Raw genomic sequence first — 26,962 nt, 5'->3', positions numbered from 1 at the left:
ACTGTTCTCTCTCTCACCTGTTCCTGCAAAGAGGCAGCAAGGAATGAAAGCTCTCCCCAAAAAAGGGGCCCGGTTCCTCCTCGGCTCCCCCTTCCTGCCTTTGGTGAAATGCGAAAATCCAGAGGCAAATTCACCAAGCAGCCTCCATGCTCAGGTGAAGAGGCTCCTGTGTTCTTTGTCCCTGGGCTTCTCCTCTGCAAGGGGGCCTCTCCCTTCTCTGATCGTTCCCCTGGCAGAGAGCGACCCACAGGCGGCCCTAGGGCAGTGGGTCTCAACCTTCCTAATGCCGCGACCCTTTAATACAGTTGCTCATGTTGTGGTGACCCCCAACCATAAAATTATTCCTAAGACCATTGAAGATACGTGTTTTCCGATGGTCTTAGGCGACCTCTGTGAAAGGGTCGTTCGACCCCCAAAGGGTTGAGAACCACTGCCCTAGGGGGAGGCAGAGCACCCCAGTCCTGGGGGGGACGGACGGACGGACACGGTTTCCAGATGGTGATTTCATCCAGCCCCCACCCCAGGTGCCCCCCTCCCCGTTAATTCCTATCCAGGTTCGGATTTGTACCAGTGGATATTTACAAGGCTGGTTTGTGGCCTCCCTGCTGCCTAAGGTCTTTGCTGCCTTTGGGCTGCAGGTCAGGCGGCCGTCCCTGGCAGGCTGAGGGCCGGTACAAACGGCTGGCCAGCTCTGGTAGCAGCCCTTTTGCCCCCTTTCTCTCCCGGGACCTCCCGCCCAGACTGGGCCAAGCCACGCTCGCTCCCAGGCCCACCCAATTGGCCTCTCAGTCAAAAGCGGCGCCCGCTCGCCCAGCTGTACTATCTCCACTTGGGAGCCGAAACTCGAGGGCTTCCCCTTGGCTACAGGTGACGAGGGCGCGCAAAGGAAGCGGATTGGCCGGCGGGCCCCAGAGGCGGCTCCGGTGGGCGCGGAGCGTCGGGCTTCTCCCCGGGCCCCAGAAGGACGCTGGGCGAGCGGACAGGGAAGGAGATGGGTCCCGCACTCCGCCGGTGGGCGCTGCCGGCCTTGGCTTTGATCTGGGCGGCCATGGCCACCGCTGGAGGTACAGACGCGGGCTGGGGTGGGGGGGGCTGCCGACCAGCGTCTGCCACAGCAGGAGCCCCGCTATCCCCCCGCGTCCACACGTGCCCTTGACCCGAATGGGGCCGCTTCCTGGCTTCCTCCCTTGGCCCGTCACGTGACGAAAGAAGCCGCGTTCGTTCAGCAGGCAAAAAGCTCCCCGCCACCGACCAGCGGGACCCCGCCCGGTCACGCTTTGCTGGCTGTGCGGACGGCCTGTTGGGCAGAACAACAGGGAGCAGCCGGGACGGCGGCTGGGCACCCCCTTCGCCCTTCGTGCGGAGCTATTCCCGCCAACCCCGGCAGCTCTTCCAGCTCTCCCCGGAGCCTCGCCTTCACTTCCGCGAGCGGCGCCCGGACGGCCTCGGCCGGGGGGACTTTCCCCTGCGCTCCTGAGCCCCCCCCGCCCCTCGACGTTTGCCTCGGGAGAGCTGTCCAGGGAGGGGGGGCTCGGAGCCGCTGCGCCCCCTCCCTCTCCTGCTTCTCCTCCCAGTCCCTCCTTAAGCTCGGGGGGCGGAGGGGCGGCTAAAACCCCGTTTACCGGACAGATCAAGGGGCTGGTCTCCGAGTTCAGAGGACGCCTCCGCCCCTCGTTTGCTCCCCCCCCCCCCCGCTGGCGCTTCTGCTGAACGGCGAAGGGCCCTCGCTCCAGGTTTCGTTTTCTCTTTAAGGGAAGGAAGTTTCAATCAAGGGGAATCTTTGTGGCTCTATTTGAGGGGTCCTTCGTGCGCTCTGAGCCTCTCTGCTCGCTTTCTTGCACCCACAGTAGGTAACATCATCAGGGCCAGTAAGGAGTGCTGGCAACAAACATCGCTCCTTGGGTAGCACTGATGGTGTTACCTAGTTTGGGTCATGAAACGCCTGCAAGGAAACAGCCAGAGAGGCTCAGAGAGCACCAAGGACCCCGCAAAAGGAAGCTTCCTTCAGCCGGGCTCGCTGCAAGAATGTCTCTTCCGTTGGAGCCCAGGCAACCTCTGGCAGGCGCTTCAGCTGCCTTCGCACGACCCCCCCTCCCCAAGCTACCGGGGATGGCGAGGACCCCGCCGGGGGAGGAGGGACTCAGCGCCTACCGAAGCGGAGGGGCGAAAGGCGAGCAGGGGCCCTTTAGCAGTTTCAGGCTAAAGCTTTAGGCACAGCCAGAATGCGGGTTACTTCAGAGAGGCTGTGTGAACGCAGCCAGTCGATGCGCCCCCAAGAAGGAAGTCTTGTCCTCCCCAGCAGCTGAGAAAGGACCAAGGGGGTGAAGGAAGGTCGAGGAAAGCCAGAATGACAGGGGTCGGAGGTCTAAGACTATTTGCACAGTCCCAGACAGGCTTTCCCCCTCCCCCTCCCATTTCAGGGGCTTTGGAACTTCCCAAATGGCAGCCACCGCCCCCGATCCATGGGGTGGCTGGGTGCGGGGGACCTGCCAGAGGAAGGCGCCGTTCTAGGAGTCCCAAAGGCCCCGACATCCTGGGATGGTGTCCCTCTGTCCGTCCCCAGTGCCTGGCATCCCATGGGGCAAAGGAAGGGGGGTTGCGGGTTCTGTAGTCCCAGGCCGATTGTTAAGGAAATATACAATCCTAAAGGGACTCTTAAAATAAGTTCTACGGGACTGGTTCCGTCAAAAGTCCCTTTTACATTAGACTTTTATTATGTCAATCTCGCCCCTCCCCCCCGCCCACCGCTGTTTTCTTCCCTTTAGTCGAGTTTCTTGGAGGGAGGGAGGGAGGGTGGGGGCGCTCTGGTCCTCCCGGCCGGCACTTCAGGCGGTTCCGTCTGCTGAGCCCTTATCCGGGGCAGCCACGGCTCTCTTAACCACAGCAGCGGTCAGAAAAGTCAAGATGGCAGCCGCGTCGGGACCATTCTTTATGATCCGCGCCGTGCCTGGCGGAGTTCGGGGGGGGGCTTTGACCGCCCTTTGAACGAAATGAGCCCCGCGTGGGGTCTCGCGCGACCTGGCCACGGGGGCTGCTTCCCAACCACGCGACGCTCCAGGCGCTGGGTCCAGCCTGCCGTGTGTGTGTGTGTCTCCGTCCGCCCCCTCCTCCTCCTCCTCCTCTTTTCCCTCTCGTCCCCTCCAGAGCAGCCCGCGCACCTCTCCTCCGAGGTGTTTTTTTGCCAGAAGGACTCCCCGCTTTACGGCCTGGCTCAGACGCTGGACGATGACCTGCTCTTCTGGTACGACTTCCCGGGCTCCAGCTGGCGCTCCCGCCTGCCCGACTTCCAGCCGGAGACGCAGCTCTCCGAACCGCAGATCGAGGCACGGAAGAAAGTCTGCGACAATGTGCTGCCTTACCTCACCTGGTTTTCAAACCAGTCCATTTTTATCCAGTTCCCCAAGGCCAGAGGTGAGGCGCGCGGTGGGGCTGGGCGGGGGGGGGGGGGGAATAATCGGAAACCCTTCATTGGAGGCTCGCTTACCAGCTCTCCCTCTCCCAGCCAGCGGCCTGAACTCTCTTCCATCCTTGAATGCAGGAGTATCCAAGCTGTGCTGGCTGGGGAACTCTGGGACTTGAAGGCCATAGGTCTTAAGATGCTCCTGATTTATGGCTGCTTCCTTTATTTTATTTACTTTGTTCGTCTGCAACTCTGCACCGCCAAAGGTCATTTTACAGTAAAGTGGGCAGCCGCAAGGTGTCATTCAGCATCCCTGCCAATTAAAATGCAATTTACGCCCATTAAAAGGAAATGGATGCCGGAAGTATCCTAATGTGGATGGCAGCCAACTCTCTCTGGGGAGGGAAGTCCACTGACCGGAGGGGGGCCCCACCCTGGTAAAGAGCCACTGACCCCTTTGGGTGGGGAGGGACCTGGGGGAGAGGAACGGCTGGACACCCTTCAGGCCTAGGTACATGTGGGAGGAAGTGTGAATAGAATCACAGAGTTGGAAGGGACCTTAAGAGGTCTTCTAGTCCAACCCTCTCTTGTGCCAGAAGGCCTCTTAAAGCCTGGATGGGGTCTCTCCGGACTTTGGGGTCTCTCCGGGTCTTCTGGGTGCTGAGCCTGGTTTTCGTCCCTCCGGAAACCCTGAGGCCATCCCGGGAACTCACTCGGCCATCTCCTGCAGGAATCCCCCACGTGGAACTCTTCACCCTCCGGCCCCTGGTGCTGGGCCAGCCCAACGTCCTGGTCTGCTCGGCAAGAAACATCTTCCCTCCTGTGGCCAGAATCATCTGGGCCTTCCAGGGCCAGCAACTGACCCAGGGCGTCTCCTCCACCCCAGTCTTCCCTGTCCAAGAGCTGGACTTCCAGATCTTCTCCTACTTGGAGGTGACGCCCCAGGCGGGGGACGTCTACAGCTGCAACGTTAAAAGCCTGGGGGGCAAGTTCGACAGCATGGCCTACTGGGGTGAGCCACAGCCTCCCACCTCCCCTCCCGGGCTGCCACGAGAGACCCCTCCCCACCTGACCCCTTCCTCCTGCTTCTCTTGCAGTCCCCAAAGACCCCATCGCCTCCAAGCTCCTGGAGAACGTCCTCTGCGGCCTTGCAGTGGCGGTGGGAGGGGTCTTCATGATCGTGGGGATTGTCCTGCTGGCCCTCTCCTTCAGGGTCCGGAGCTCAGGTAGGGGGCAGTGGGTGGGAGGGCAACGTTGGGTGGGAATCAAGGGCCTGACTTCCCCGGGAACCCCTCCGCTGCTGCCTCAACCTGTGGCTTGGCTCACTGGCAGAGCTTCTCCAAATGAGGAGCAAAGCTGCAGGACAGATTTTAGGGTGTGTGTGAGAGGAGCCCAGGCAAGGCGGGGTGGGGGGGAAGCAGGGTCCTTCTGGTTGGGGGGGGGCAGAGCAGGCAGGACCAGGGGTGAAATCCAGCAGGTTCTGACAGGTTCTGGAGAACCAGTAGTGGAAATTTTGAGTAGTTTGGAGAACCGGCAAATGCCACCTCTGGCTGGCCCCAGAGTGGGGTGGGAATGGGGATCTTGTAGTATCCTTCCCCTGGAGTAGGGTGAGAATGGAGATTTTGCAGTATCTTTCCCCTGCCACGCCCACCAAGCCATGCCCACAGAACCGGTAGTAAAAAAATTTGGATTTCACCACTGGGCAGGACCCCACTTTTTAGGGTTGAAATCACCCTTCTTCTCTTGTTCTTAGACTGAAGGTGCCCTCAGCAAGAAGACCCTCCTTTCCCACCCCCCATCCATGGATCGGCATGACCCGGAAGCCTCGCTGGGAAGACCCCCTGGATGTCAGAGTTCCCCCCTCCCCAAACTGAGCAGGGAAAGCCATTTTTTGGGGAGCTGTTTCCTTCTCTGGCCCTCAATCCCAACCAGCAGCAGAACAATCTTTCCCTGGCAAGGGGGGCTGGAAGTGGGGTCCCACCTGGGTCACCCCAATGGATGGAGGCAGATTGCAGATTGAACCCCATTTCTGCCACTAAACTGCCCCCCTTCCCTGCCTTTGAGCCTCATTGTTACCAGGGTGGGAGCTGCCCCCCTCTTGTGTTAAATTGGTTCCCCTCCCCCCTCCCTCCCTCCCCCCCCAGAACACTGCAAACCAGAAGAGGCGTTTTTGTTGGCTTGTAGCAAAAAAAACCTTGATCAAAGCTGGAGGAACTGAAATGGGTCCAGGTGTGCTGGGGGGGGCAGAAATTGGTCCCAATCCCCTCCTGCTTCTATTGGGAGGAAATCCCATGGAAGTCAAGGTGCCTTGGAATTGCCCTCCCTGCCTCCATCCTCCCAGGGCTGCCATGAAGAAGTGAAACCGTGGGTGGGTGGGCGGGCGGGTGGGGGAAGGGGAGAAATCTTCCTGGCCAAGAATGGCCAGAAGAGAAATTCTTGTGTAAAACATAAATCTGCATACTATGGTAACACGGTAGAAGGAGGAAGCTGAGAGAAAATTACTAGGCTACAAACACTGTAAAACGGCTTAAATACAGAGAGAGATCTTTGAAGCTTTATTCAATTATTAAAAGTTTTAAATCACATGCACAACCTGTGTCTGGATTCATTGGCTGGGGCTTCTGAGGTGGTCAAAGGAGGAACCCCCTGCCCCATCGTGCTTGGGGTGGGAGACCAAACCCTTGGATGCTGTGGGGGGGGGATTAGTAGTTAAAACAACAGTGATTAAATCTGCTAGTTTGAAGAGATTTCTAGTTTGTGGATTTACAGGCAGCTGCTACCTATAAGTTGGGTTGACAAAATCAGAAACTTGCAAGCCTCCCTTTCAGAAGGGCTGAATTGAGGGGAGATGAGCAGCAGCCCTGAGACTGGAAAAAGGCAGTGAAACTTCGGGAGGGGGAGGGGGAGGGCCCACAGGCCGGGATTGGGGGGAGGGGGAGGCTATGGGTTTCAAAAAGAGGAAGGCCTCAGCCAGAGGCGCGTGGGAGAGAGACTTTTTAGGACTTTGGATCGGGTGGTTCTCCTGGGCCAAACCCTTCCCGAGCCTCAGACTGGAGGGAAGGCGGCGTCCTCGCGCTGGCCTGTAATCACGCCCCCCCCACCCCCCTTTGGATGAGATTGAACCCACCGAGGCGTGGACGGCTTCGCTTGGTCTCGGGTGTCAGCGATGCTCCGGGCCTTACAGAAGCTTTTCCTCCAGGCAAAAGCGCCCCTCCCTACCCGCGCGTTTCCTCACAGGGAGGGCCAGACGGGCCCCTAAAAGGCCCGCTATTCCCACGCCCGACCTCCTCCTCCGGCGCTTCTGGCTGGAGGGAGTTCCACTGCTGCGAGGCTCCGGAATGGAGGAGCCATTTCCATTTTACAACCGCCAGAGCCCAGAGCGTTGGGCTAGAAGCCCCCTGTTGCACGGCGCTTTGGGAAGGCAGCTATGGCTGAGCTGGGCTCAGGGCGCGAAGGGACCCTTCTAGATCCCGAAACTCCGCCTGGCCGACCTCGGTGCTGCGAGGCCCAGCTGCCGGGTCCGAGGCCGGCTGCCCTCCTGCCCGGTTCTCCTTCCCTACAACTCCCGCCCCGTCCTCTACTTTCGCTCGGGGCCGTGGAAGCGAGAAAGGGACTGCTGCTCCCCGCCTCGCTCCTCCGGCGACTACAAGGCCTAGAACCCCCAAGTGGAGAAGGGAACGACCCCGGGAGCCTTGATGCTTGTTCACGGGGAGACTCAGGCCAAGCCAGGCCAGCCCCCCCCCACCCCCACCCCGCGGCTGGAGCGGAAGCCGGAGGCTTAAACACACAAAGGACGGTTGCAGGAACTGGGTACGCCTGGTTGAAGGAAAAGAAGGCCCGGGGGTGACAGGGTGGCAGTCGTCCAATATCTCAGGGGCTGCCCCAGAGAAGAGGGAGTCAAGCTACCCTCCAAAGCCCCTGAAGGCAGAAGAAGCAACGGAAGGAAACTCATCAAGGAGAGAAGGAGAAACTTTCTAACTGTGAAAACAATTAATTAGTCAGTGGAAGGATTTGCCTTTAGAAGTTGGAGGTTTTTAGAAGAGACCGGACTGCCATTTGTCCGGATTTATACAGGGCTTCCTGGTTGAGGGGGAGGTTGGACTAGAAGACCTCCAAGGGCCCTTCCAACCCCGTCATTCCGTTATTCGGGACTCCTTTCAAGCGCCTCGGGACAATTTCCCTCTCCGGCGCTCAGACGGCTGGGCTTCCCCAGCGACTGATGACGCGCCGGCGTCCGCCTTCGCCATTGGGTGGCCGCGTCGGTAGGACGCTTGGCCGGGGGAGGGGCGGGCGCGGAGAAGGGCGCGCCAGTCTGGCTCGGGGTCTCGTCCGGGCAGCCCTTCCCGAGAGTCTGCCAGACCTTCCGCCTCCGCGGCCCGCCGAGATGCCGCCTCCGTGGCTGCTGCTGATCCTGGCGCTGAGCGCCCCGCCGGCAGGTAAGGCCGCGCCTCGAGGGGAGCCATTCCCGGCTGCGCCCCTCCCCACGCCCCCCGCGACCCCCCAGGCGCCTCGCCACTGGTCCTTCCCGCAGCCAGAGCCCTGGCGAAGGGGGCCCGCCGCCCAACCGCACCTTAAGGGGCGATGAGTTTGGGGGTAGACCCGGTGGGGCAGCAGGTGGGCTCGCCGCGGGGCCAGGTAGAACTTCCATGCCCGGCGGCAGTCTATCTGTGAATTTCAGTCATCCGGAGGCGTTCCGAGGTAGAACGGGGGGATCCCGGGGAATCTGCTTACTCCGCGCGGAGGCGGGGGCGCCATCAACCTGGGAGGCGGGAGGCCCAAGGGGTGCGGATTTGGGGGTCTCCTGCCCATGTAAAGAGCGCTTTTCCTGGCCACCGAGTTCCTCGGACGAGCCTCTCTCCGCCCCGGTTTCGCTTTCTTTTTTAACCGCCGGGACTGAGACGGAGCGCCGAGGAGGCGGGAGTTCGCGTCTCTCTGCCTTCCAGCTTCCCTCCGGGCGGACGTCTTGGGCTCCGATTCCCATCCTCCACGGCGCGGGGGCCGCAAGGGCTGGGCTACTCCCGGAGGCGGGCCCGGACCAGGACGGCTGGGCATTCCCCGGAAGAAGGGCGGGGGTCTCTGGGCTGAGGCGTCCCTCCCGGGCAAGGCCGCAAGACCGCGGAACTCCCTGCCTCTGGAAAGCCACAGCAGTGGGCGGGCAGGGGGCTTCCTGGCAGCCGCGCCCTGATCCCCGCTTCCTCCCCCCCCCGCCCGCAGGTGGCTTCGTCCTGCACCTGGAGACGGACTGCTTCCTCTCGGCCGACGGTCGCCTCCTCCAGCCCCGTTGGACCCTTTTCTTCAACAAGATGCCCTTCACCTGTTTCGACTTCCAACGGAAGGCCTTCGTGCCCTGCGGCCTGGGCGCCTCCGTGCCCTGGAACTACAGCGGGGAACCCGTGGCTCAGTGGCTCATGAAAAACTCCCAGGAGCTGCCCCAGGAAGACGCCCAGCGGTGCCCGCTGCAGGGCCAGGCGCTCTGGGGGCAGACCGGGGACAGGCGGAGTGAGTGGGGGACGGGCGGGCGCTGGGTGGGAGAGGAGCGCCTGACTAAAGGAGGGGGCTCCTCCTAGAATACCGGCTGGAAGGGGTCCTAGAAGTCATCTAATCTGACCCAAGTAGACGGGGGCAGAGGAGTTGATTAGAAAAACCTTCCAAATTGCTGGGCGGGGGGGGGGGCTTGACCTCCAACTGGAAGCGGGGCAACTGTGCAGAATGCCACAGTCTGGTCCCGCCTAGCAGGCAGGGCGTTGAGCAGGAGTTAGTCCGGGTGTCCTTTGGAAGCTTTGATTTCAGATCAGAGCATTTTAATTTGGGGAGGCGCTTCCAAGGGAGGGGTGGGGGGGAGATCGGTGGGGAGTGGGGTGCAGAGAGAGAGGGAGGGCGCAATCCAGCCTTCCCTGTCCGTCTTCCTTCCTCAGCTGCGCCGAAGGTCCTCATTTCCCCGGTTGCCCCTCAGAACACTCCGTATCCCATCATGCTGGCCTGCATGGCGTGGGGCTTCTACCCAGGGGACGTCAACATGACCTGGCTTTGGAACGGGGAGCCCGTGAAGGATCGGCTGGACCCCCCACGGGTCACCAGTAATGGGGACTGGAGCTACCAGGCGCGGCTGACGCTGCCGGTCGATCCCCAGAAAGGGGGCAGCTACACCTGCTCCGTCCAGCACTCCAGCCTGGATGCGCCCCTCACCGCAGAATGGGGTGAGTGGGAGGGAGGGAGGGGGGACAACTCACTTTGTGGGATATCTCCTCCTGTCAGCTGCCCCCGAAGCAGCAGGGCTGGGCCTCAAGGGGACCTCTGTGCATGTGCAGTGTTCTCATCTCTCAGGGGTTTGCAGGAAAGCCTCTGGACAAGGGAGCAGGCAGTACAGGGACCTGTCCAAGAATTGAGGCCCCCCCAACTACAACCCCCCCCCACTTAGAAACTGCATAAATGTCCATCTTGGGGAAATCGGAACAGCCTGTGGGACTCCCCTCCACTGGGGGACTGATGGTTTTTCTTGGACAGTGTCAGTTTTAAGATGCCTGGACTTATTCCCAGAATCCCTCAGTTGTTGAGTCTGTGTGGCGGCTGGGGAATTCTGGGAGTTGAAGTCCTTGCATCTTAAAGTCTTAACGGTGTTCAAGGGCAGAGGTCTCCCTTCCTTTGGCGTAAGTCGAGGACCCTAACCCCTCGAATGAGGGAACCAGAAGCGTCTTCAGCAGCAGAAACACTCGGGGGGGGGGGGGAAAGCCTTGTGTTGGGCAAAGGAGCCCGAGGGGGAACCCTCTCTCCATTAAGGGGGTGACATTAAGAGACCCCCCCCTTTTCTGTCTCCCTGCTCAGCCCCAGGCCTCCCCTCGGAGCTCTGGATCAAAATTGGGTTCTCGGTTGCCGTGATGGTGGTGGGGACGGTGTTCCTGGTGGCCGGCCTGGTCTTCTGGAAGCGGTCAAGGCTCCAAGGTGAGCCCCCCCCAAGAGCGGAGGGGGAGCCCATGCAGGGGGCCGAGGGTGGGGGAAAAAGGCCTCTGGGGAGGGGCTGTTTCATGCAGGGAGGAGGGGCTGCAGATGCTCCAAAGGGGTCTTTGGGGTGGTCCCTGGCTCTCTGGGGAACTGAGCCCCCCCCAACCCAAAGGGCAGGGGCTTCAGCCATGGAGGGGGCTCAGAAAGAGGGCACCTGGGAGGTCTCTGCCTGTGGATGTGGATGAGGGAAATTGTAGTGCAGCAGCAGCAGAGGTGGGGGGAGGAGGGCTGGCCCCCAGTACTTGGGCCCACCTGGGACCCCCAAACACCTGACCAACCCATTGCCTCCCCTCCCCTGCAGGATACTCCCTCCTGGAAGGCGACAACTACCCCCATGAAGGTGAGTCTGGCAGCAGTGGGGGGGGCAGACTGACAGCCCCCCACCCATGCTTGGGCCCCAGCCCCCCCTTCCCTTTTGGCAGCCCCAGGAAGCCTCTGAGGCAACAGAGGAGCCCAGCAGCTGCTCCGTCAGGAGGGGTGGGCTGGGGGTGCCAGAAGACCCCTCCCTCCGTTTCTCTTCCTGTCCACTCCCACCGTCCTACCCCAAAGACCGGACCAGGTTTGGCTCTTGTGGGCCTCCTCAGGGGTTGGGTCTTGGGTGTGTGTGTGGAGGGGTCCCCCACCCCAATTTCTGTGTTTACTGGAACATATTCTTACCCCCCCCTCTTCCCCCTCCACAGGTCGGTAGCTTTCGGACTCCTCCTCCCCGAGCTCAGCTGCACCCCAGCAGCCCCTCCCTTCCCCCTTCCGAGGGCAGCTTGATCCTGGGGGGGTCTCCAAGAGGCCCCTCCCTCCCCGTAAAGGCCTTTGTGCACCCAAGTGCGGTTGCAGCGGCCCCAGAATGAGGAGCTGGGACCCCCGGCAACCCCCCTCCCCCACGCTTGTAGATGTCGGGGTGCTGGCTCTTCCTGCGCACCGGCTTCTCCCCCAAGGCGGGGCTCAAGAAATAAAAACATGGCTTCCACCCCCCCCAGTTGCACTGCCTGATGGTGTTGGGAACCCTTTGGGGGAGGGGGGAGAGACGGGTGCAAGTGGGGGGATTTCCAGGAGAGGATTTGCTGTTTCACAAAAGGGACCTTGAACTTCCGGGCAGGAAGCGGCAAAGGCGGTGCCAGTCGCTGCTCACTCGCTCGCTCGCTCTCGGGGAGGGAGGGGGGCGAGGCCTCCGGTGGCAGCCAGAGCTGGCAAGGCTGGTGATGCCCAGGGACCCCCGAGGGGCAGAGGCCTCTCCAACTTTCCTCCCCTGTGGGGGTCCCTCTTCCCCCCCCGTGTCTGATTCTGCCGAGCAGCCACGCCAACCCCCCCATGGCCCGCTTCTCCCCCCCCCCATTCCAAGGCTTGTGGGCTCCCCAGGCAGGAGAGCCAGTGTGGGGTGGGTGTATATAGGCGAGCAGGATCCCCCCCCCAGCCTACCAAAAGCTGCCCCATCAGCCCTGAAAAAGAGGAAGCGAGAAGCGCAGCTCCTCCCCCTTCGCTCAAGGGTGAGAAATTACCCCCCCCCCAAAAAAGAGGGAGGGAAGCGAGGAAACCCCCTTCCGCAGCTCAGTTCTTAAGGTCTAATCACATGAAATCTTTTTAAAGCTGAGTTTGGCAAGGCCGGGGTGGGAGGAGGGGGAGGGCCTCCGTGCTCCCTCAGCTGCAAGACCCCCCTCCCCCCCCAAAAAGACGGGCTGGGAGTGGGCTGCTTCCCAGAGAAGTGAGAAAGACGACATGAGGAGCCTGGTTTAAAATGGGAATCCAAAGTTAAATCTGAATAAAAAGCTTTGCAGCCTTTAGAGTGGAGGGGGGGGGCTAGATGACCTGAACCCCCCCACCCCCTGCATAGGTCAGGGATAATACCAAGGACAGAGCTTCCCTCGAGGGGGGAAATCCGATTCCTGCTTCTCAGATTCTTTGAACGTTTCCCCCACTCCAGCCGATAGCTCTGGATCTCCTGTTGGTCTCCCATCCAGGGACCGAGGTTGCTCTTTCATCACATGGACTGTGGGGATGACAATGAGAGGCGCACGGCAGTTCTGGAGGGCTCCCCCAAAAGGGACACATGTGGGGCCTAGAGACTTTCTGCCAGTTCCTCCTTGGGGGACCTCTGAGCAGGGCCTGGAAGCCAAGGATTTGCACCCCAAACACGAAGGCTGAACTGCCACCCCAGGCCCCTCACAGCACCCCTCCCTCTAAACCCAAGGGGGATGCACTGCCAAAAGCCCCCTCCCCCCCTGAGTTGAAGCATGGGGTCCCCCAAGCCTTGGGCAGGTATTTCTGGGCCGAGGATGATGGGCCCCGGTGGAGCCGAGAGAGGGCCGTTTGAGGCTAAGCCAAAGGAACCTCCCTCCTGACCTCCAGGGCAGGGCAGCTCCCATCATCCACAGCTGGACAGCCAACAGATAAGGAGGGAAGATGCTAAGTGGACCCCATGACAAGACGGGAGGCCCAGTGCCAAAACCCAAACCTCGGATCCCCCCCCCTCTGACCCTGGCAGACGAGGACCCTGCCAGGCCCCCCTTCAGACCCCCTGGAGCCTGCCCTGTTTTGCTGTCCCCCCAGGAACACCCCTCCCCCCCAAAAAAAAGAGGAACGCCAAAGACAGATGTCAAAGGAGCAATATTGTCATCAGTTCCACAAAAACAGCTGTAAAAAGGCAGGAAACAAACTTTGCCCCCCCCCCATCGCTCCTCCTCCCCCCCCCACTGGAGGAGAGGGACAGGGAGGGCAAGAGACCCCTCCCCCCAGGCCTCCCTGGGAGGAGGAACCGAAAAGCACGGGCCTCTCTGCCCTTCCCCATTGGCCCCATTGAAGGTTTGGGGGGGGCGAGTGAAGCATTCCCCCCCCCAGCGAAGCATCTTCTTGAAGAAGCACCTTGAAGGCAAGAGGGGTGCCCCCCCTACCTGCCCCCCCCAGTTGCTGTCCATAGGTTGCCCCCCCAGCCCTCGGTTATTTCTGTTCCTTGGTGGGGGCGTAGTAGAGCTCAAGGGGCCTGCTCAGCTTCCAGTATTTCTCGTTCACCAGCTCCAGAGTCGCAGAACCGTTCAGCGTCTGAGCCAAGGAAGGACACGGGGGGGGGTGGGGGGGCTGTCAGTTAGAGGGTCTTCTGCCCCTCGGCCCAAACCCTCCCCTCACAGACCCTCAGCCTTCCCTGGAAGAAGGAATTCCTCTCACTCTGAGGGAAAACGGGTGACTTGGGCAAGCGAGTCAAGCTGCACGGACCCAACCGGCAGCATTTGCTGGAGGGGAAATCTTAAGCCCCCCACCCTCATAAAGGGACCCCGACTTTCTGGCTACCTCTTCCCACCGACCCCAGCCCCGTGGCCCCCACCTCACCGTGAAGGCCCCTCCGGCCGTGGTGATGTAGATGGTGTACTGCTTCTCGCTGACATCGTCCAGGGCGGGGGGCTCGGGGCCCAGGCCCGGGGTCTCCTCCAGGGCGATGCGCAGGGCCAGGTATTTGGACAGGTGGTCCACCGTGGCATTGGCCGTGGTCTTGACGTATCTGCCAGCCCGGGGGAGAAGAAGTGAAGGTAAGAGGAAAGGATGGAGGGGGGGGGCTACCCCAGTGCCGGGGTGGGGGAGAGTGGAGAGGAGCTGCACTCCAGGTGGGGTTCACACATGCCAGGTCCAGAAGAAACCCCCACCTCCCCAAAGACCTTCCCCCCGTCAGACCCCTTTAAACTGCCCCCATCTTGGAAGGCTGCCCCACAGCTGCAATGGGCCCCCACGGAAGAGCCCCTCGTCCCCTCACCTGGTCTGGGAGTAGCCCCCCTTCTCCACCAGGATTGGGTGAGGCCGGAAAACCAGCTCGATCTCGCTGCTGCTGGACTCGGCTCCGGGTTCAGGGCTGCCGCGCCCTCCTTCGTGGGAGGTCTCGGGCTCGGCGCACGACTCGTCCGAGGCCCGCGAGCGCTTGCAGCTGGGCCCGGCCTCCGGCTGGCTGGGGGCCGAGGCGTTGCTGAGATGGGACCGGCTGTCGCAGTTGTCCTCTGCCCCACTGAAGGTGGTGTTGTCTGACTCCTGCGGGTGCTTCCGAACCCGCTGCCCCCTGGCGGAGGACAAAGGCCGAAAAAGCGAGGGGGGGGAGTGGGCACTGTGAGGAACACCAAGTCTCCCCTTTCACCCCCTGTTCCACCCAAAGGATCCCCCCAGGGGTGAAATCCTTTGCAGGCCGCTATTGGTTCACTGCCCGCTCATGCGTGGTACACGCCAGATGCATACTGTGCGCCCACATGCAGTCAGATGCACGCTGCATGCACGATGCGCGCCAGACACACGCTTCACGTGGAAAAAGGAGCCGTTTGGAGGTAAGTAGAACAGTGAGGGGGAGGGACTTTTTTTACTACCGGTTCGCCAAACCGGTAGATTTTATCACTACCAGTTTGCCCGAACCGGTGTGAACCGGTAGGATTTCACCACTGGATCCCCCCAGAAGAAGACTGGGAGGGAATGAAGCCTCTGGTTTGAGCGGGGGTTGGACTAGTGGACCTCTGGGGCCCCTTCCTAAAGGAACCTGGAGGGGAAATGCAATGGCAGATTCGTGGGGGTTTGCCCTCACACTCAAGAAAACAATTCCTAAATTCCAGGTGACAACCCCACCCTAAGAAAAAAAAAAAAGAATATTTTTGTGGCAATGACAGAAGTGATTTCTGGGCACAGCGGCAAAAATTGCACGAGGAATTGAGCCCCCCCCCCCCGCAAGGGCTCCTGCTTTGCTTCCCTCTGATGGGGAGGGGCTTCCCAAGATTTTTTGGGGTGAGTGCATAAGAGGCAGAGGAAGGGGAGGCGCCCGGCTGCCCCTACCGGTTCATGGCCTGCATCTTGAGCCCTTCCTCCATGCTGCTGCGCAGAGCCTGCTGGTTGTGCAGCCGGTTGAGCTTGGCCAGCACCCGGTCCTGGTGGGCTTCGTACTCATCGCGGCTGGGGTAGATCTTGGAGATGAGGGCATCGAAGTTGGGGTCGGGGCGCAGGGAGCGCTTGGACACCAGCTTCTTCCGGCAGGTGGGGCACTCCTTGTTCCTGCAGGGGGGGCAGGAGGAGGAGGAGGAGGAGGTGGAGGCGCTGGGGTGGCCCCGCCGGACCCCCTCGGAGGCGCCCCTCGGCCCCCTCCTACCCGCTGCGCAGGGCGGTGACGATGCAGTCGGAGCAGAAGCGGTGCAGGCACTCCTTGGTGGTCATGGTGTGCTTCAGCATGTCCAGGCAGATGGGGCACATCAGCTCGCTGTGGAGGCTGCGGGGAGACACGGCGATCTCCGTCCCGTCCATGACGGCCTCCTGCGCGGAGAGACGGGGAGGGGGCCGGGTCAGCAAGGGTTGGGGCGCCTGTGGTGGCCTGAGGGCTCTGCCAGCGAAAACCGACTCGCGAGCTCCGTTTTCAGCTGGGTCGGCCTCCTGCAGCCCTCTGCCAGGGAAAACGGAGCTCCGGAGGCTGACCCAGCCGGAAATGGAGACTGAGAGCCCCCTTTTGCTGGTCCTTCGCTGTTTCCAGCCCATGGGCCTTGAGTTCGACACTCCTGCTCTTTGGGGCCTTGGTGAAAGGGCCCCCACGGGTGGAAGGAGCCTTGAACCCTCCCTGCCAACCCTGGGCCGCTTGCCCCCCCCTCCCTCCACCCACAGCCCCTCACCTGGGGGGTGCGGTGCAGTTCATACAGGCTGAGCTCCCAGGTCTTGCTGGTGGTCTGGGCGTTGGCTGGGGCGGCCATGGCAGCGCTGGGGGTCAGGAGGGGTGGGGTGTGGGGGGGGGGCTGAGCAGAGAGGGGAGCTCCTGGGTGCAGGTGTGTGCGGCCTCCGAGAACAACCCTGCAAGTGGATTTAGAGAAAAGCCTCAGAGTAGCTGGGCTGCCAAGCAACGGCCCCAAGGAGCCCCCAAATCCCAGAACGGACAGGGCCTGGAACGGGCCTTGGAGGTCATCTAGTCCAGCCCGGAGAGTGGCTGGTGCAGGGCTTAAGATGGGGGGGGAAGCAGCCCGGCCGGATTCTCTGCTGCTAAGGCCGGATGCCCTCACCCGTCAGCCCCAGCCCCGTGGCCGGGGAGGATGGGTCCCGTCCTCGGGCTTTGGAACCCCAGGGGCGGCCGAGAGGCTGCGGCCCCATCTGCCACGGCCGGCGGGAGGGGCCCCGGGAAAGCAGCCAGTGCGACCCCCGCCCCACCCCCCCCAGAGCCGAGCGAGCGGAGCAGGGGCCCCACCGCGCCCCCTTGGGAAGCCCGAAGGCTCCGCGGCCGCAAAACCGAGTCTAGGAAAGGCCAAATCTTGTTTTTTTGGGGGGGACGGCGGCCGCCATGAAAGGGTCGCCCCCTCCCCACATTTTCCTCTCCGATGGGCTTCCAGTTCCCCCAAGTCCGGTTTCCTTCCTTCGGGCCGGGGCGCCTCCCCCCTTTCGCCCAATGAAGGAGCCGCAGCCCCTGGCTGGGAAAGGCCGGGCGGCGCTCTGTGCACGCCCAGAGGACCCCTCCCCCTCCCCCCCCGCCCCCTCCCTCCCCTGCAGCCCCGGCCAGCCCCCCTCCGCCCTCTGCACGCGCTCAGGAGGCGCCTCGCCCGCCGCTCCGCTCTTGAGCCGGCGCCCTCTGCACATGCTCGCCGTCCCCGCCGCTGCGCCCGAGCGGCAACAAAAGGGCCGGGCCCCCCTTATGGGGAAGGTCAGTCGCCCCTCCCCCCCCACTGCAGCCCCCCCGCCGCGCCCCCCACCTTCGGTCCCGCGGGGGGAGGGGCCACCGGAGCCTTTTTCCCCGCTCTTCCGTCCTCCGCCTCCCGCTCCGTCTTTCCCTGCCGGGGAGGCGGGCGAGGGTGGGAACCTCCGAGAGCGTCACTTCCCCTCCCCGCCCCGTGACGTCACGAGAGGGGTGTTCCCCCCCACCAAAGTCGCCCCGCCCCCCCCGACAGCTGCTCCGCGGGCAGCCCCCCCCGCGCGCGCGCGACCCGCAGGTGCACCAGAGCCCCCTCCCTCCCCTCCCCTCCAGGGGGCGGGGGGCGCGGAGTGGCTGTCCCGGGTGGGAGGCAGGCGGCTCCTGCCCTTCGGGGTCTCCCGCACCGAGGGTGGACGGGGGAGGGCTGGGGGCGTCTCTGGGGGCTTCTCCGGAAGCCGGATCGGTTCCGCCCCCCCTGGAAGTTTGGGTTAAGGGGCGCCTTCTCCCCACTCGGTTTGAGGGGGTGGGCTTTCCCTCCGAGGAATCGGGAGCCTCTCCCCAAAGAAAAAAGTCGGGGGGGGGGAGTCTCAGGCTTGCGGTGGGCTGGGCCGGTGGCTACCCTGACTTTATTGCCCCGTTTTTAAATAAACCTGATATGTTTGCCCCAAAGAAGGAAAAAAATGGGGGGTTTTCTTCCAACAATTTAATCTGAGTAGAGGAAAACACAAGGGCACCTGGCTGATTTTGAACTCAGAGCAGGACCCGGGATGGGGGACCACCAGGCGATCCCAGGCTGTGCCCCAGATGCATCAAGGGCGAGGTTCTTCGGGGCTCCTGCCAAGCACGGCCGATCCAGGGCCCGGCGGGTGGTCCATGGGGACTTGGCTTCCTTTGGGTAGCACCGGAAACCGTCTCTGGCCAGAAGCCCCTGCCTGACTGTTTCTTGGGTGGAAGAGCGACCCCCCTCCCCAATTGCCCCTGGGGAGGCCCTCTCCCTCTGCCAGTTAGTGCCCTCTGGGGGCTGCAACCAAGCTGGCCAGCGACTCCCTTTGAGCCTGGGGTGGGGCCCCTGATGGGGCAAAGGGGGGCCCTCCCTCCAGGCTCTGGGCTCCCCATTTTCCAAGGGACAGAATTGAGCCCAGGGCTAAAGCTGCCTCTGGCTCCTGAGCCAGCCTCTGGGTGGAGGGGGGTGAGGGGGGGACTGGCCTGGGCCTGCAGAAATGCCCACCTCCCTCCCAAGAGGGGGGTTCCCTTCCAGGCTTTGAGGGGAGATGAGGAAGGCCCTGGAAAGATGGACCCTCGGAGAAATTAAAGGCCAGCCTCACCCGCATAGTGAATGGGGGAATAGCAAAGAGGCCAGTTGGGCCCAAAGCCTTGGGGGGGGGGCTACGGGTTTTGTTCTCCTCTGCGGAGGGTCAGCCGGAGGGAGGCCTGGCTGCTGGGAAGGGCCGGCTGGTGGGCCTGGACGGAGCGAGAGGCTGGCAGGATCCTGAAAGGGCCTGGACCACCCAGGCGGAGCCCGCCCACTCTGGCACAAGAAAGGGGCCTGAGGTGGGGGGCAGGAGAGGGGGGCAGGCTGAATGAGGCTCAGGGATGGGGACCGCTCTCTGTTGTCCCCCCCTCCAACCCAAAGAAATGGGAAGCCCCCCCCTTTTTTTTTTACATGGGAAAGTGGGGATGGGGAGACTTTTTGAGGGCTGGGATGCAAAGGGCATCCCAGGCATTTTTTATTTTTATTATTTTTATTATTATTAATAATAATAATAATAATAATAATTTAATTTGTATACCGCCCTTCTCCCAGAGGGGACTCAGGGCGGTGAACAGCCAGAATTAAAAAACATACAAATACAAAAGTTAAGATAATTAAAAAGAATTAAATCATTTAGGAAGGGAAGTGGGGCTTCAGCCCATTTTACACACCCGGAAGGTGAGGCCAAGAGAGATCTGGAGAGGGAGAAGCCTCCCCCTGCCCCTTTCCCTGCTTGCAAAGGAGGGGGACACCAGATTGGGGAAGTGGAATGTGGGGGAAGGGCTCCATCCTGCAGTGGCTCCATTTCCTTGCTCAGGCTGTCCAGAGAACAGCTTCCGGTCAGTTTCCAGCATTCCACGGAAGGTGAGACATCAGGGAACAGCCAGAGGCTCTGCATCGCTCTGGGCCACACCTTCCAAGTGGGACTGCCCCACTTTGCCATGATGGAAACGGGATCTGGCATTAGACGCTGTTCTGGTGCCCCGAAACTTATGGGGCTGCCGTTCCCCATTCACACGGGTCCCCCATGGGGGCAACTCTCAACAAAAAGGCAGCGCAGCCGCAGGGCGGATCTGACGGGAGCCCTTTTTCCTTGGAGGAAGGGTGGGGGCCAAAGCGGGAGGGGAAGCGCTTGGGGGTTGCAGCCAAGATGGCTTTTGAGTCGGTCTCGGGGGTGCTGTGTGGGGCAGAAGCTGGCGGGTCACAGAAGAAGAGCTGCTTGCGCCCTCTTGGACCCAGCACTGAGGGTATTTCGGGCAATTTCTTTACTTCTTCCTTTCCAAAACTAGACCCGTAGCCCCCCCACCCCAGCCAAGAAATATATATCCGTTGAATCCTGTGCCGCAAATCCTTCGGAGAGCCGGAGGGCTGGGCCCCGGGGGGCCTCTTGGGCCGCTGACCACCAACCCCGGCTCTTGATGTCCAGACTCAACTCTCGGTGGAGAGACAAGAATTGCGTTTGGACAATCACAAGCCGGGGCTCCAGGTTGGGGGGAGGGAGAACCGAGAGGCGGCCATCGGAGTCAGCAGAGCTCCGGGCCCCGGCTGGCCCCGAACACCCCTGGGAGGGGAACAGCGTGGTGTCCCAGCCAGCTGCCCCTCCCAAGGCAGGCCCTCTTCCGTTCTTGCCCCTGCCAAGTTTTCCTCATTCTGTACGCGTGAGTCTTTCCAGGGACGGAACAGATAGAATAACAGTGTTGGAAGGGACCTTGGAGGTCTTCTAGTCCAACCCCCTGCTCAGGCAGGAACCCCTATGCCACTCTAGGACAAATGGCTGTCCAGTCTCTTCTTGAAAACCTCCCGTGATGGAGCACCGACAGCTTCTGGAGGCAAGGAGTTCCACTGGTTGATTGTCCTCACTGTCAGGAAATTTCTCCTTAATCCCAAATTGCTTCTCTCCTTGGCTGCTTGGTTCCATCCGTTGCTTCTTCTCCTGCCTTCAGGGGCTCTGGAGAACAGGGGGAGCCCCTCTCTTGTCTCCCAGGGGGTCTGGGTCTCCCTCAAGAGCTTTTCTGAAGGTAGTTGTGGGTGAAGCTGCGATGAGTGAAGCTTTGCCACATTTTTCGGATGTACCGGAAAGGTGTCTCCAGTTTCGGACATTTTCCCAGACCAGAAAGTAAGCTAAGTAAGCAACAGATTAAATGTGTTGTGTTGGATGCGTGTCATGTGTGTTTTTTTTCAAAGCACGTGAAGCAGAGAGGCAGGTTCTCTTACCTTGGGCCCCTAACCCCCCTTCCTCTTGTGCCCAGGGCCAAAACCCACCACCCTTTCGGAAAAGGAGGACAACTTTGGAAGGAAGTTTCCAGAGTCAATTAAAATCTTTCTTTCTTTCTTTCTTTCTTTCTTTCTTTCTTTCTTTCTTTCTTTCTTTCTTTCTTTCTTTCTTTCTTCTTTCTTTCTTTTTCTTTCTTTCTTTCTTTCTTTCTTTCTCTTTCTTTCTTTTTTCTTTCTCTTTTTCTTTCTCTTTCTTTCTTTCTCTCTCTTTCTTTCACTCCCTCCCTCTCCCTCTTCCCCCCTCTCTCTCACAAGCTGCCTTCAGCCTCCCCCCACCTGCCTGGGGGATGAGGACTGCTGGGACACCCATGCGGAAGGAGCAGCCCCTAACCCCACTGAGAATAGCTGCCGTCCCACAGCTTCCATTCCTCTTCCCTCCTCCGGCTTTTTTCCTTCCATGTTGTCGCCGTGACCCCGAAAGAAAAGAGAAGCTGCAAACAGGAGGCCTGCCCTCTCGCCTCCAACACGTACAGAGTGCAGACTTCAGGAAATAATGTTAGCAGGGGGGAAAAATCACATAAATTCTGGCTTCTCTCTCTCTCTCTCTCCCTTCAAACCAAGGACCAATGAGGGTTCTAAGTGGCCCCACATTCTGATTTTCTTGCCAACCTCCCTGTGTGGCTGATGTGTCATCCCTGAAACAAGGACCGCTCAACTGACCCTCCTCTTTTGACCCCTCCTGCAGGGTCGCCTGTGCCCTGGGTGCCTTTTCTGGATGGCCTCGAAGCACGGGGCATCCTGGCTCTCAGAGCTCCCTGGGATGCCAAAGGGCAGGGCAGCAGCTGGGCAGACCATGCTGGGGAGGGCGGCTCTGCTGGCTGCCAGGAGGAAAACTCACCACCCAAAAGGGCAGCCTGGGTGGCCAAAGCAGCTCCCTTTCCTGCTTCCCAGACAGCCCCGTGACCCCCTCCCCTCCCTCCCTCCCTCCCTGGCTGGCATCCACTCAGCCCTGGCACCTGGGAGCCCCGAGGCCCTGCCGGGTTCAGGGGGCAGAAGGAGCCTTGGGGAAAAGGACTGGGGTGCAAAAATGGCTTTGGCCAATGGGGCACTGCGAGGGGGCTGGGAGCGGCTGCCTTTCGCTGCCTCCTCCGCCTTTGGGGTGGGGAGCAGGGGTGGGGCCCCCGGGCCCTACATTGCCTGCTGAATCCAGGCCCGCCCGGGGACGCAGCAGGCGAAAGCCAGCGCGGGATGCAGCCCTTCGGGAGCTCCGTCGCAGCTTCTCTCGCCGCTTTTCCGCCCGGGCTCCAGAGGCGCGCCGAACAATACCTGAAAAGAAACCCGGGCGGAGGGGGGGGGCAAGTGACGTCATCCTCCGTCCCGGGAAAGGCGGGCGAGAGGCGGCTTCCCACCGGCTCCGCTCCTGCCCCGGGCGACAAAGGCGCTTCCGACACAAAAAGCGGCAGGCAGAACCCGGCAAGATAGGAGAAGCTGCGTTCAGACGACGCGCCTTTCCGCAACCCGGGTCAGCTCCGCGCTAAGAAAGTCTGGAACAAGAGAGAGCCCGGACGGCCTCCCACCGCGCCGGCCAGAAGTGAGCGGCCACCTCTGGGCCGAGCCCGGCAGCCCGCGCCAGGCTCCGAGGCACCTTTAGCTAGCCGGCGGTGTCTGCTTAAACCAGGTTTAAAGGAAGCTTAGCAAGATCGTTTCCTCTCACTCTCACTTCCCTCACGGGGTGGCTGGGGGAACCAAGGAGGGGCAGTCAGGGACAGGCAAGGGGGGCCCGGCTGCCCCTCTCCTCTGCCTGTGGGATCCCACTGGGGCTGGACTACAGTTCCCATCATCTAGCATACGGGAGCTGTAGTGCAAGGCAGAGTATTCTCGTAGCTAAGAATGGGAAGCCTACCTTGAGGCCATCTAGTCCAGCCCCTGCTTGGTCCAGGGAAGCAAATAATATGGGGACCAGCCCCCACCACCCCGCTCTCGGTCACGCGTTCCTCAACCCAGCTACTCCCTTAACTTGGATAGCAGCAGAGCAGAGGGATTCTGGGCACCATCCGCCCCAGCCTGCCTTGGCCGAGCCCATCTGCTTCTTGGCAGCGCTAAGGACAGCCGTGCTGCGTGAACGTACCTGATGTAGGCTTCCTCCTCTCTTGGGGGGCGGCGACCCTTGTGCGGGTCAGAGAGATTCGATGCCCCCTCCATTCCCCTCGGTCTGGAAGCGCAATGGGTTTCCCCGTCTCAAGGGGGGAAGAGCTGGAGCGCCCCGTTTCCAAAACGCCCCAGTCGCGGGATGGGTGTCCACGACTTCAGCCCCAACCGCTTCCTTAGCTGTGCCCCCAGACTGTCCTGCGGGGCTGCCCCCCGCCCCCCTCCAGCAGCCCCGGGACCAGAGCCCCCAAGACTCAGCTCTCGCAGGACGTCTTCGCAGCCCGTGGCGGGGGCCCTGCTCTCCCCCGGGTTGGAAGCAGGGAGAGCGGGGGGCTTCGGCGGCGGCTCAGCCCCAGAGGAGTGGCGGGACATTCCAGACGCTCCAGACGAGCAGGGAAGGGGCGACCGAGGCCGCAGCAGGGGTCGCCGGGACGGTCCGTCCCCCAGGCTAGGAAGCAGGACGCGGGAGAGCGGATTCCCACAAAAGAAGAGGAGGAGCGGGGCCAGCAGCCAGCGGGCAAAAAGGCCGGCCTCCGCTCTACAGAGCCTCCACATTCGAAGGCAGTATATCCCGGAATGCCAGATCTTGGCAGCCATCTCTATTTCACGGGCCCCAAACCGCCCGCAACCCCCATGAAGGAAGGGACCCCAAACTAAGGCCGGCGGTGGGGAAGCCCCTCGACTTCAGCCCAGGGACTGACCGTAAAGGCTGCGCAACAGGAGGGAGGCGCAGGATGGACCGCGGTCCCGCTCCGCTCGCGGAGGCGCTGACTGACCTGGTTGCCGGGCGGCTGGTGCGAAGGCAGCGGCGGGGCCCTGGGCGGCGAGGGCTCCTTCCCTCAGCCTCCGCGCCCCCGGCAGCCCCGCTCAGGTGCCGCCGCCCTGGTGCCGGGGCGGAGGGAGGCGGCGAGGAGGGCGCGGCGGCCTCGGCGCTCCAAGGCCATCCTCGCAGGTCGAGGGACTCCGGGGCGCCCGCAGGCCCTTCCCGCGCCTCCGCTCAGCCTTTCTCGCCTCCCGCGGAGTTGGGCCCCCCGCTTTCCGCCACGGGCGCTTCTCTCCAAGTTCCCGGCCAGCACCGTTCATCCCTCGGACGACCCCAGATAAAGCTCGGTCCCGCCCCTCGCCCCCCGACGCCGAAGGGAGGTTGGGAAGGAGCCGGAGAAAGTGATTCCCCCTGGTCCCCAATGGCAGGGGTGGGTGGGCTTCCCCACCTCCTCCACGGATGCGGATAAAATAAGGGGGACCCCTCCCCAATTTCCCCCCAGCGTCGCTTCCTGGGGGTCTTGCTGTCAGGAAAGTTGCCCCTTCTCTCCGCCCGCCTTGGGGGAGCAGTCCCCGCCTCCCCCGGCCCGGCTGCTTCTCGGGGGGCCTGGGCAGCTGTGCCCACAATAGGACGGAGGGGAGGGGGAGGAGGGAAGGCGAGCGGCTGAATAGGGGAGAGGCCGCCTTCCGTCCCCGCTCAGGAGGAGGGGGGGCCGGAGCCACCCAGGGAGACGGGGGTCGCCCGTTGCCCTGGAGATGGGAAGGGATGCCAAGAAGGCCCCGGCGCCCGAGGACCCCCCTGGGGTTGGGGAGCACCCAGCCCGGGCCCCGGTGGGTTTGGGGGGGAGGCGCACCAGCTCCCGCTCGCATCCCCTTTTATGCCCCCTTCGGTTGCCCCGGGTGACGAGGCCGTGAATGGGAGGTATGGGGAGCCGGCGGCTTCAAACGGGGCCCAGAGAATAGAGACCCCGGGCTAATCCCTCCCGCCTTCCCCACCTCCTCACCCCCGTGCTCTGCCCGCCCCCTCCATTCATCCCGGCCAGAAAGAAAGGCTGCCAGGCCGCCTTCCTGAGTGTGTGCGTGTATGGGGGGGGGGAGCTGGGGGGGGGACGGTGTGCATATCCCAATTTTGGGAGCTCCCAACACGCAAGGAGACCCAACTGATCTTCCCTCCCCTCCAGACCTCCAGTTCCACTGGGAAGACAGAACCAGGACAGGCTCTTCTTAACTCAACCCCCCCCCTTTTCAGGCTGGTCTCCTCTACCTTTTCCAGCTCTGTGCCAGGCGGAAGTACAACCGGTGAAGCTTTCCTCAGCACTTAGGAAGCCCCCCGAAAACCCTCCCAGGGCAATCGTTGTTAGGGCATGTTCATTCTGTGAAAGGATTGGACTAGAATGCCCATTATCCACCGATCTGTGACTGCTTCCCACTTCCCCAGGCAGGGGACGGACAGGGAAGAGTTCATGGAAAAGGGTCCTTTTGCCCCTGGAGGGGTTAGAGTTAGGGGTCTCCCCTCTGCAAACGGATCTTGCAAACTTTGCTTGACTCAAGTGGGGAGGGTCCAGGCTCAGCCTGGCATCCTGTGGGCCTCCCTGGAGCTCTGGGTGGGTGGGTGGGTGTCCCCAGCAGATTTGGAGAAAGGAGGCTCCGGGTCCCCCCTCTGGGATCTGACCTGGTAGAGAAAAATGGCCGCACTCCCTGAAGCAGCTCCCTGCGCTCCACTCTCCCCCCCCCAGAATTGCTGCTGGGAGAGGCACTAAAGACCCCCAGGGACGTTACCACCCCCAAACTGCCCAGCCTGATGGTTTATCAAGCCGTTTCCCAGGAGAGCCATCCCGTGATATATTGCCACGGGAGGCTGAAGAAATTCTCGTGGCACATTCTGTGCCTGGAGGCAACTGGGGGTCCAGGGCCGTCCTCCAGCCCCTGGAAGACCCTTCCCCACTGCCAAGCCAGAGCCTGAGTGCTCCCAGGGAAGAGACCCCCTCCCTTCTCCCCTTCAGGCGGGGCTGAGGGACACGGCTACCTTGCACACCCCCACTAAACGTAAGTTAAGCACAATTCACAAAAGTCCCTGGTGGAAATGGGTCAGCACATTGTGGGAAGTTGTGTGTTGCGTCTTTGCTCCCTGCGGAGGTTGTGTGTGTGTGTGGGGGGGGGGTTTACGGTCCTGTATTTTATGAATGCAGCCACTAGGTGCATCAATCTAGTGGGTTTTAATGTTTTAAATGTTTTTTTTTAATGCATTGTAAGCCACCCTGCGTCTCCGGAGAAGGGCTGCATGTAAGTTGAATTAATAAATAATAAATAAATAAATAAATAAATAAATCTGCATGAAGGCTGGGGAGCATTTCTGCCCCTCGGCCCTTGTGGGCCGATGCCTTCTGCTTAATCTGTCATGCTGGAGGGGGGGGGGCCGCCTTGTTGAGGGGACCAGAGAGGCCGCTCCCCCCTTAATCTTTGGAAGAGTCCCAAATGGTCTGAAGGGGCCTGTGAGCCCCCCGCTAATCCCCTGCCCCACACCGTCCTTCCACGCACACCCCAGTAATCCTTTCAGCAAACATTGGTTAGTGTGCCTGCATCCCCAGCCCAGCTCTCCGTAATCCCTGGGAGGAGGGGGCTCGCTGACCCCCAACTTGCAGCTGGCACATGCCCCCCCCCGCGACCCACAAGCCTTTGGGGGAAAGAACCACAGAGGTCACGGACAGCACGGCCCCCAAGAGGCCCCTCTCCTCGGCGTCTCCAGGAAGCCACTGGCTGGTTTGGAGCACATATCCCCACTATGGGAAGGGTGCCCACATGATGATGGGCTGGCCAGAGCTGTGGCAAAGCCCCATCCAAGCCCGAAGGGGGCAGGAGGTGGGGCAGCAAAGCCCCTGCTGGCTGGTGGGAGAAATTGCCCAAGCTCTGCTCCCAGAAGGACCAATCCTCCCAGTGTAGATCCCATGGGGGACCCCCGGGAGACTAAAGGCGGGGACCCAGGAGAGGCTCCCCCATTTTCCCCAGGGTCCAGTGGGGCCTCCCAGAAGCCTCCCAGGGGCCTTCTTGCTCCCTATGCCAGGCCTGGCATTGATACCAGCCCTCCCCACACATGCCAGCCCTCCAACAGCAGAGACAGCCATGGGGTCCCTGGCCGATTCTGGAAATATGACCACGGGGCTGGGGGCTTTTTAAGGGTCTTGATCATCCTCCAGCAAGGTTTTGAGCCAGGCTGTTTATCAGGGGCCGAGATGGTGAGCAATATTCAAGAGGGCCCAGAGGGGGCTGCAGGTGGGGGTCCTTCCTGCAAGGAGCCTCCCAGAGGCCGGAAAAGCCTTTGGTGGCATTTGCACTGGCACTAGACCTGGGCCAGCCTTCCCCGCTCTGCTCCCCCCACCCCCGAGACCCCTTGGGAAGAGCTGCTTCCTGGCTCTGCTTCCAGTTCCAGGCTCCCTTCTACCGCCCAGCACTTTCCCCCCTGTGCAAATCCCTCCGTGGGTAACTCCTCCGTGACTGGCAGGCTCCCCGGCTCCCCCTGGACTGGCTTCTTCTCCGAAGCCTTCGCTCCGACACAAACGCGGCCCCTTTTTCAGCCTAAGTC

At 61.7% G+C, this 26,962-nt stretch overlaps 3 protein-coding genes across 3 annotated transcripts; 2 read left to right on the top strand and 1 right to left on the bottom strand.

Moving 5' to 3' along the window:
* The first annotated feature begins 912 nt into the window (after positions 1-912).
* LOC117673478 (HLA class II histocompatibility antigen, DM alpha chain) lies at positions 913-5,992 on the top strand. Its single transcript, XM_034430887.3, has 5 exons — positions 913-1,064; positions 3,145-3,411; positions 4,131-4,412; positions 4,498-4,626; positions 5,154-5,992. Exons 1-5 carry the CDS (start codon positions 992-994, stop codon positions 5,156-5,158), a joined length of 756 nt encoding a protein of 251 aa, XP_034286778.2. The 5' UTR covers positions 913-991; the 3' UTR covers positions 5,159-5,992.
* Positions 5,993-7,679: 1,687 nt separating this feature from the next.
* Positions 7,680-11,368, top strand: LOC117673477 (class II histocompatibility antigen, M beta 1 chain). The gene is made up of 6 exons (XM_034430886.3): positions 7,680-7,836; positions 8,615-8,899; positions 9,316-9,597; positions 10,223-10,339; positions 10,701-10,739; positions 11,080-11,368. The coding sequence occupies exons 1-6, from the start codon at positions 7,785-7,787 to the stop codon at positions 11,085-11,087; spliced, it is 783 nt and encodes a 260-aa protein (XP_034286777.3). The 5' UTR covers positions 7,680-7,784; the 3' UTR covers positions 11,088-11,368.
* A 1,611-nt stretch (positions 11,369-12,979) lies between these two features.
* On the bottom strand, positions 12,980-17,224 carry RING1 (ring finger protein 1). Its single transcript, XM_034430885.3, has 7 exons — positions 17,068-17,224; positions 16,006-16,180; positions 15,495-15,655; positions 15,185-15,400; positions 14,133-14,429; positions 13,715-13,883; positions 12,980-13,429 (listed from the first exon to the last, which is right to left on the bottom strand). The coding sequence occupies exons 2-7, from the start codon at positions 16,081-16,083 to the stop codon at positions 13,328-13,330; spliced, it is 1,023 nt and encodes a 340-aa protein (XP_034286776.3). The 5' UTR covers positions 16,084-16,180; positions 17,068-17,224; the 3' UTR covers positions 12,980-13,327.
* Between the last annotated feature and the right edge of the window lie 9,738 nt (positions 17,225-26,962).

Source organism: Pantherophis guttatus, chromosome 2 (genome assembly GCF_059756535.1).
Source record: "Pantherophis guttatus breed Tessera chromosome 2, ASM5975653v1, whole genome shotgun sequence".
NCBI lineage: Eukaryota > Metazoa > Chordata > Lepidosauria > Squamata > Colubridae > Pantherophis > Pantherophis guttatus.
This window is presented reverse-complemented; position numbering and strand designations above follow the sequence as displayed.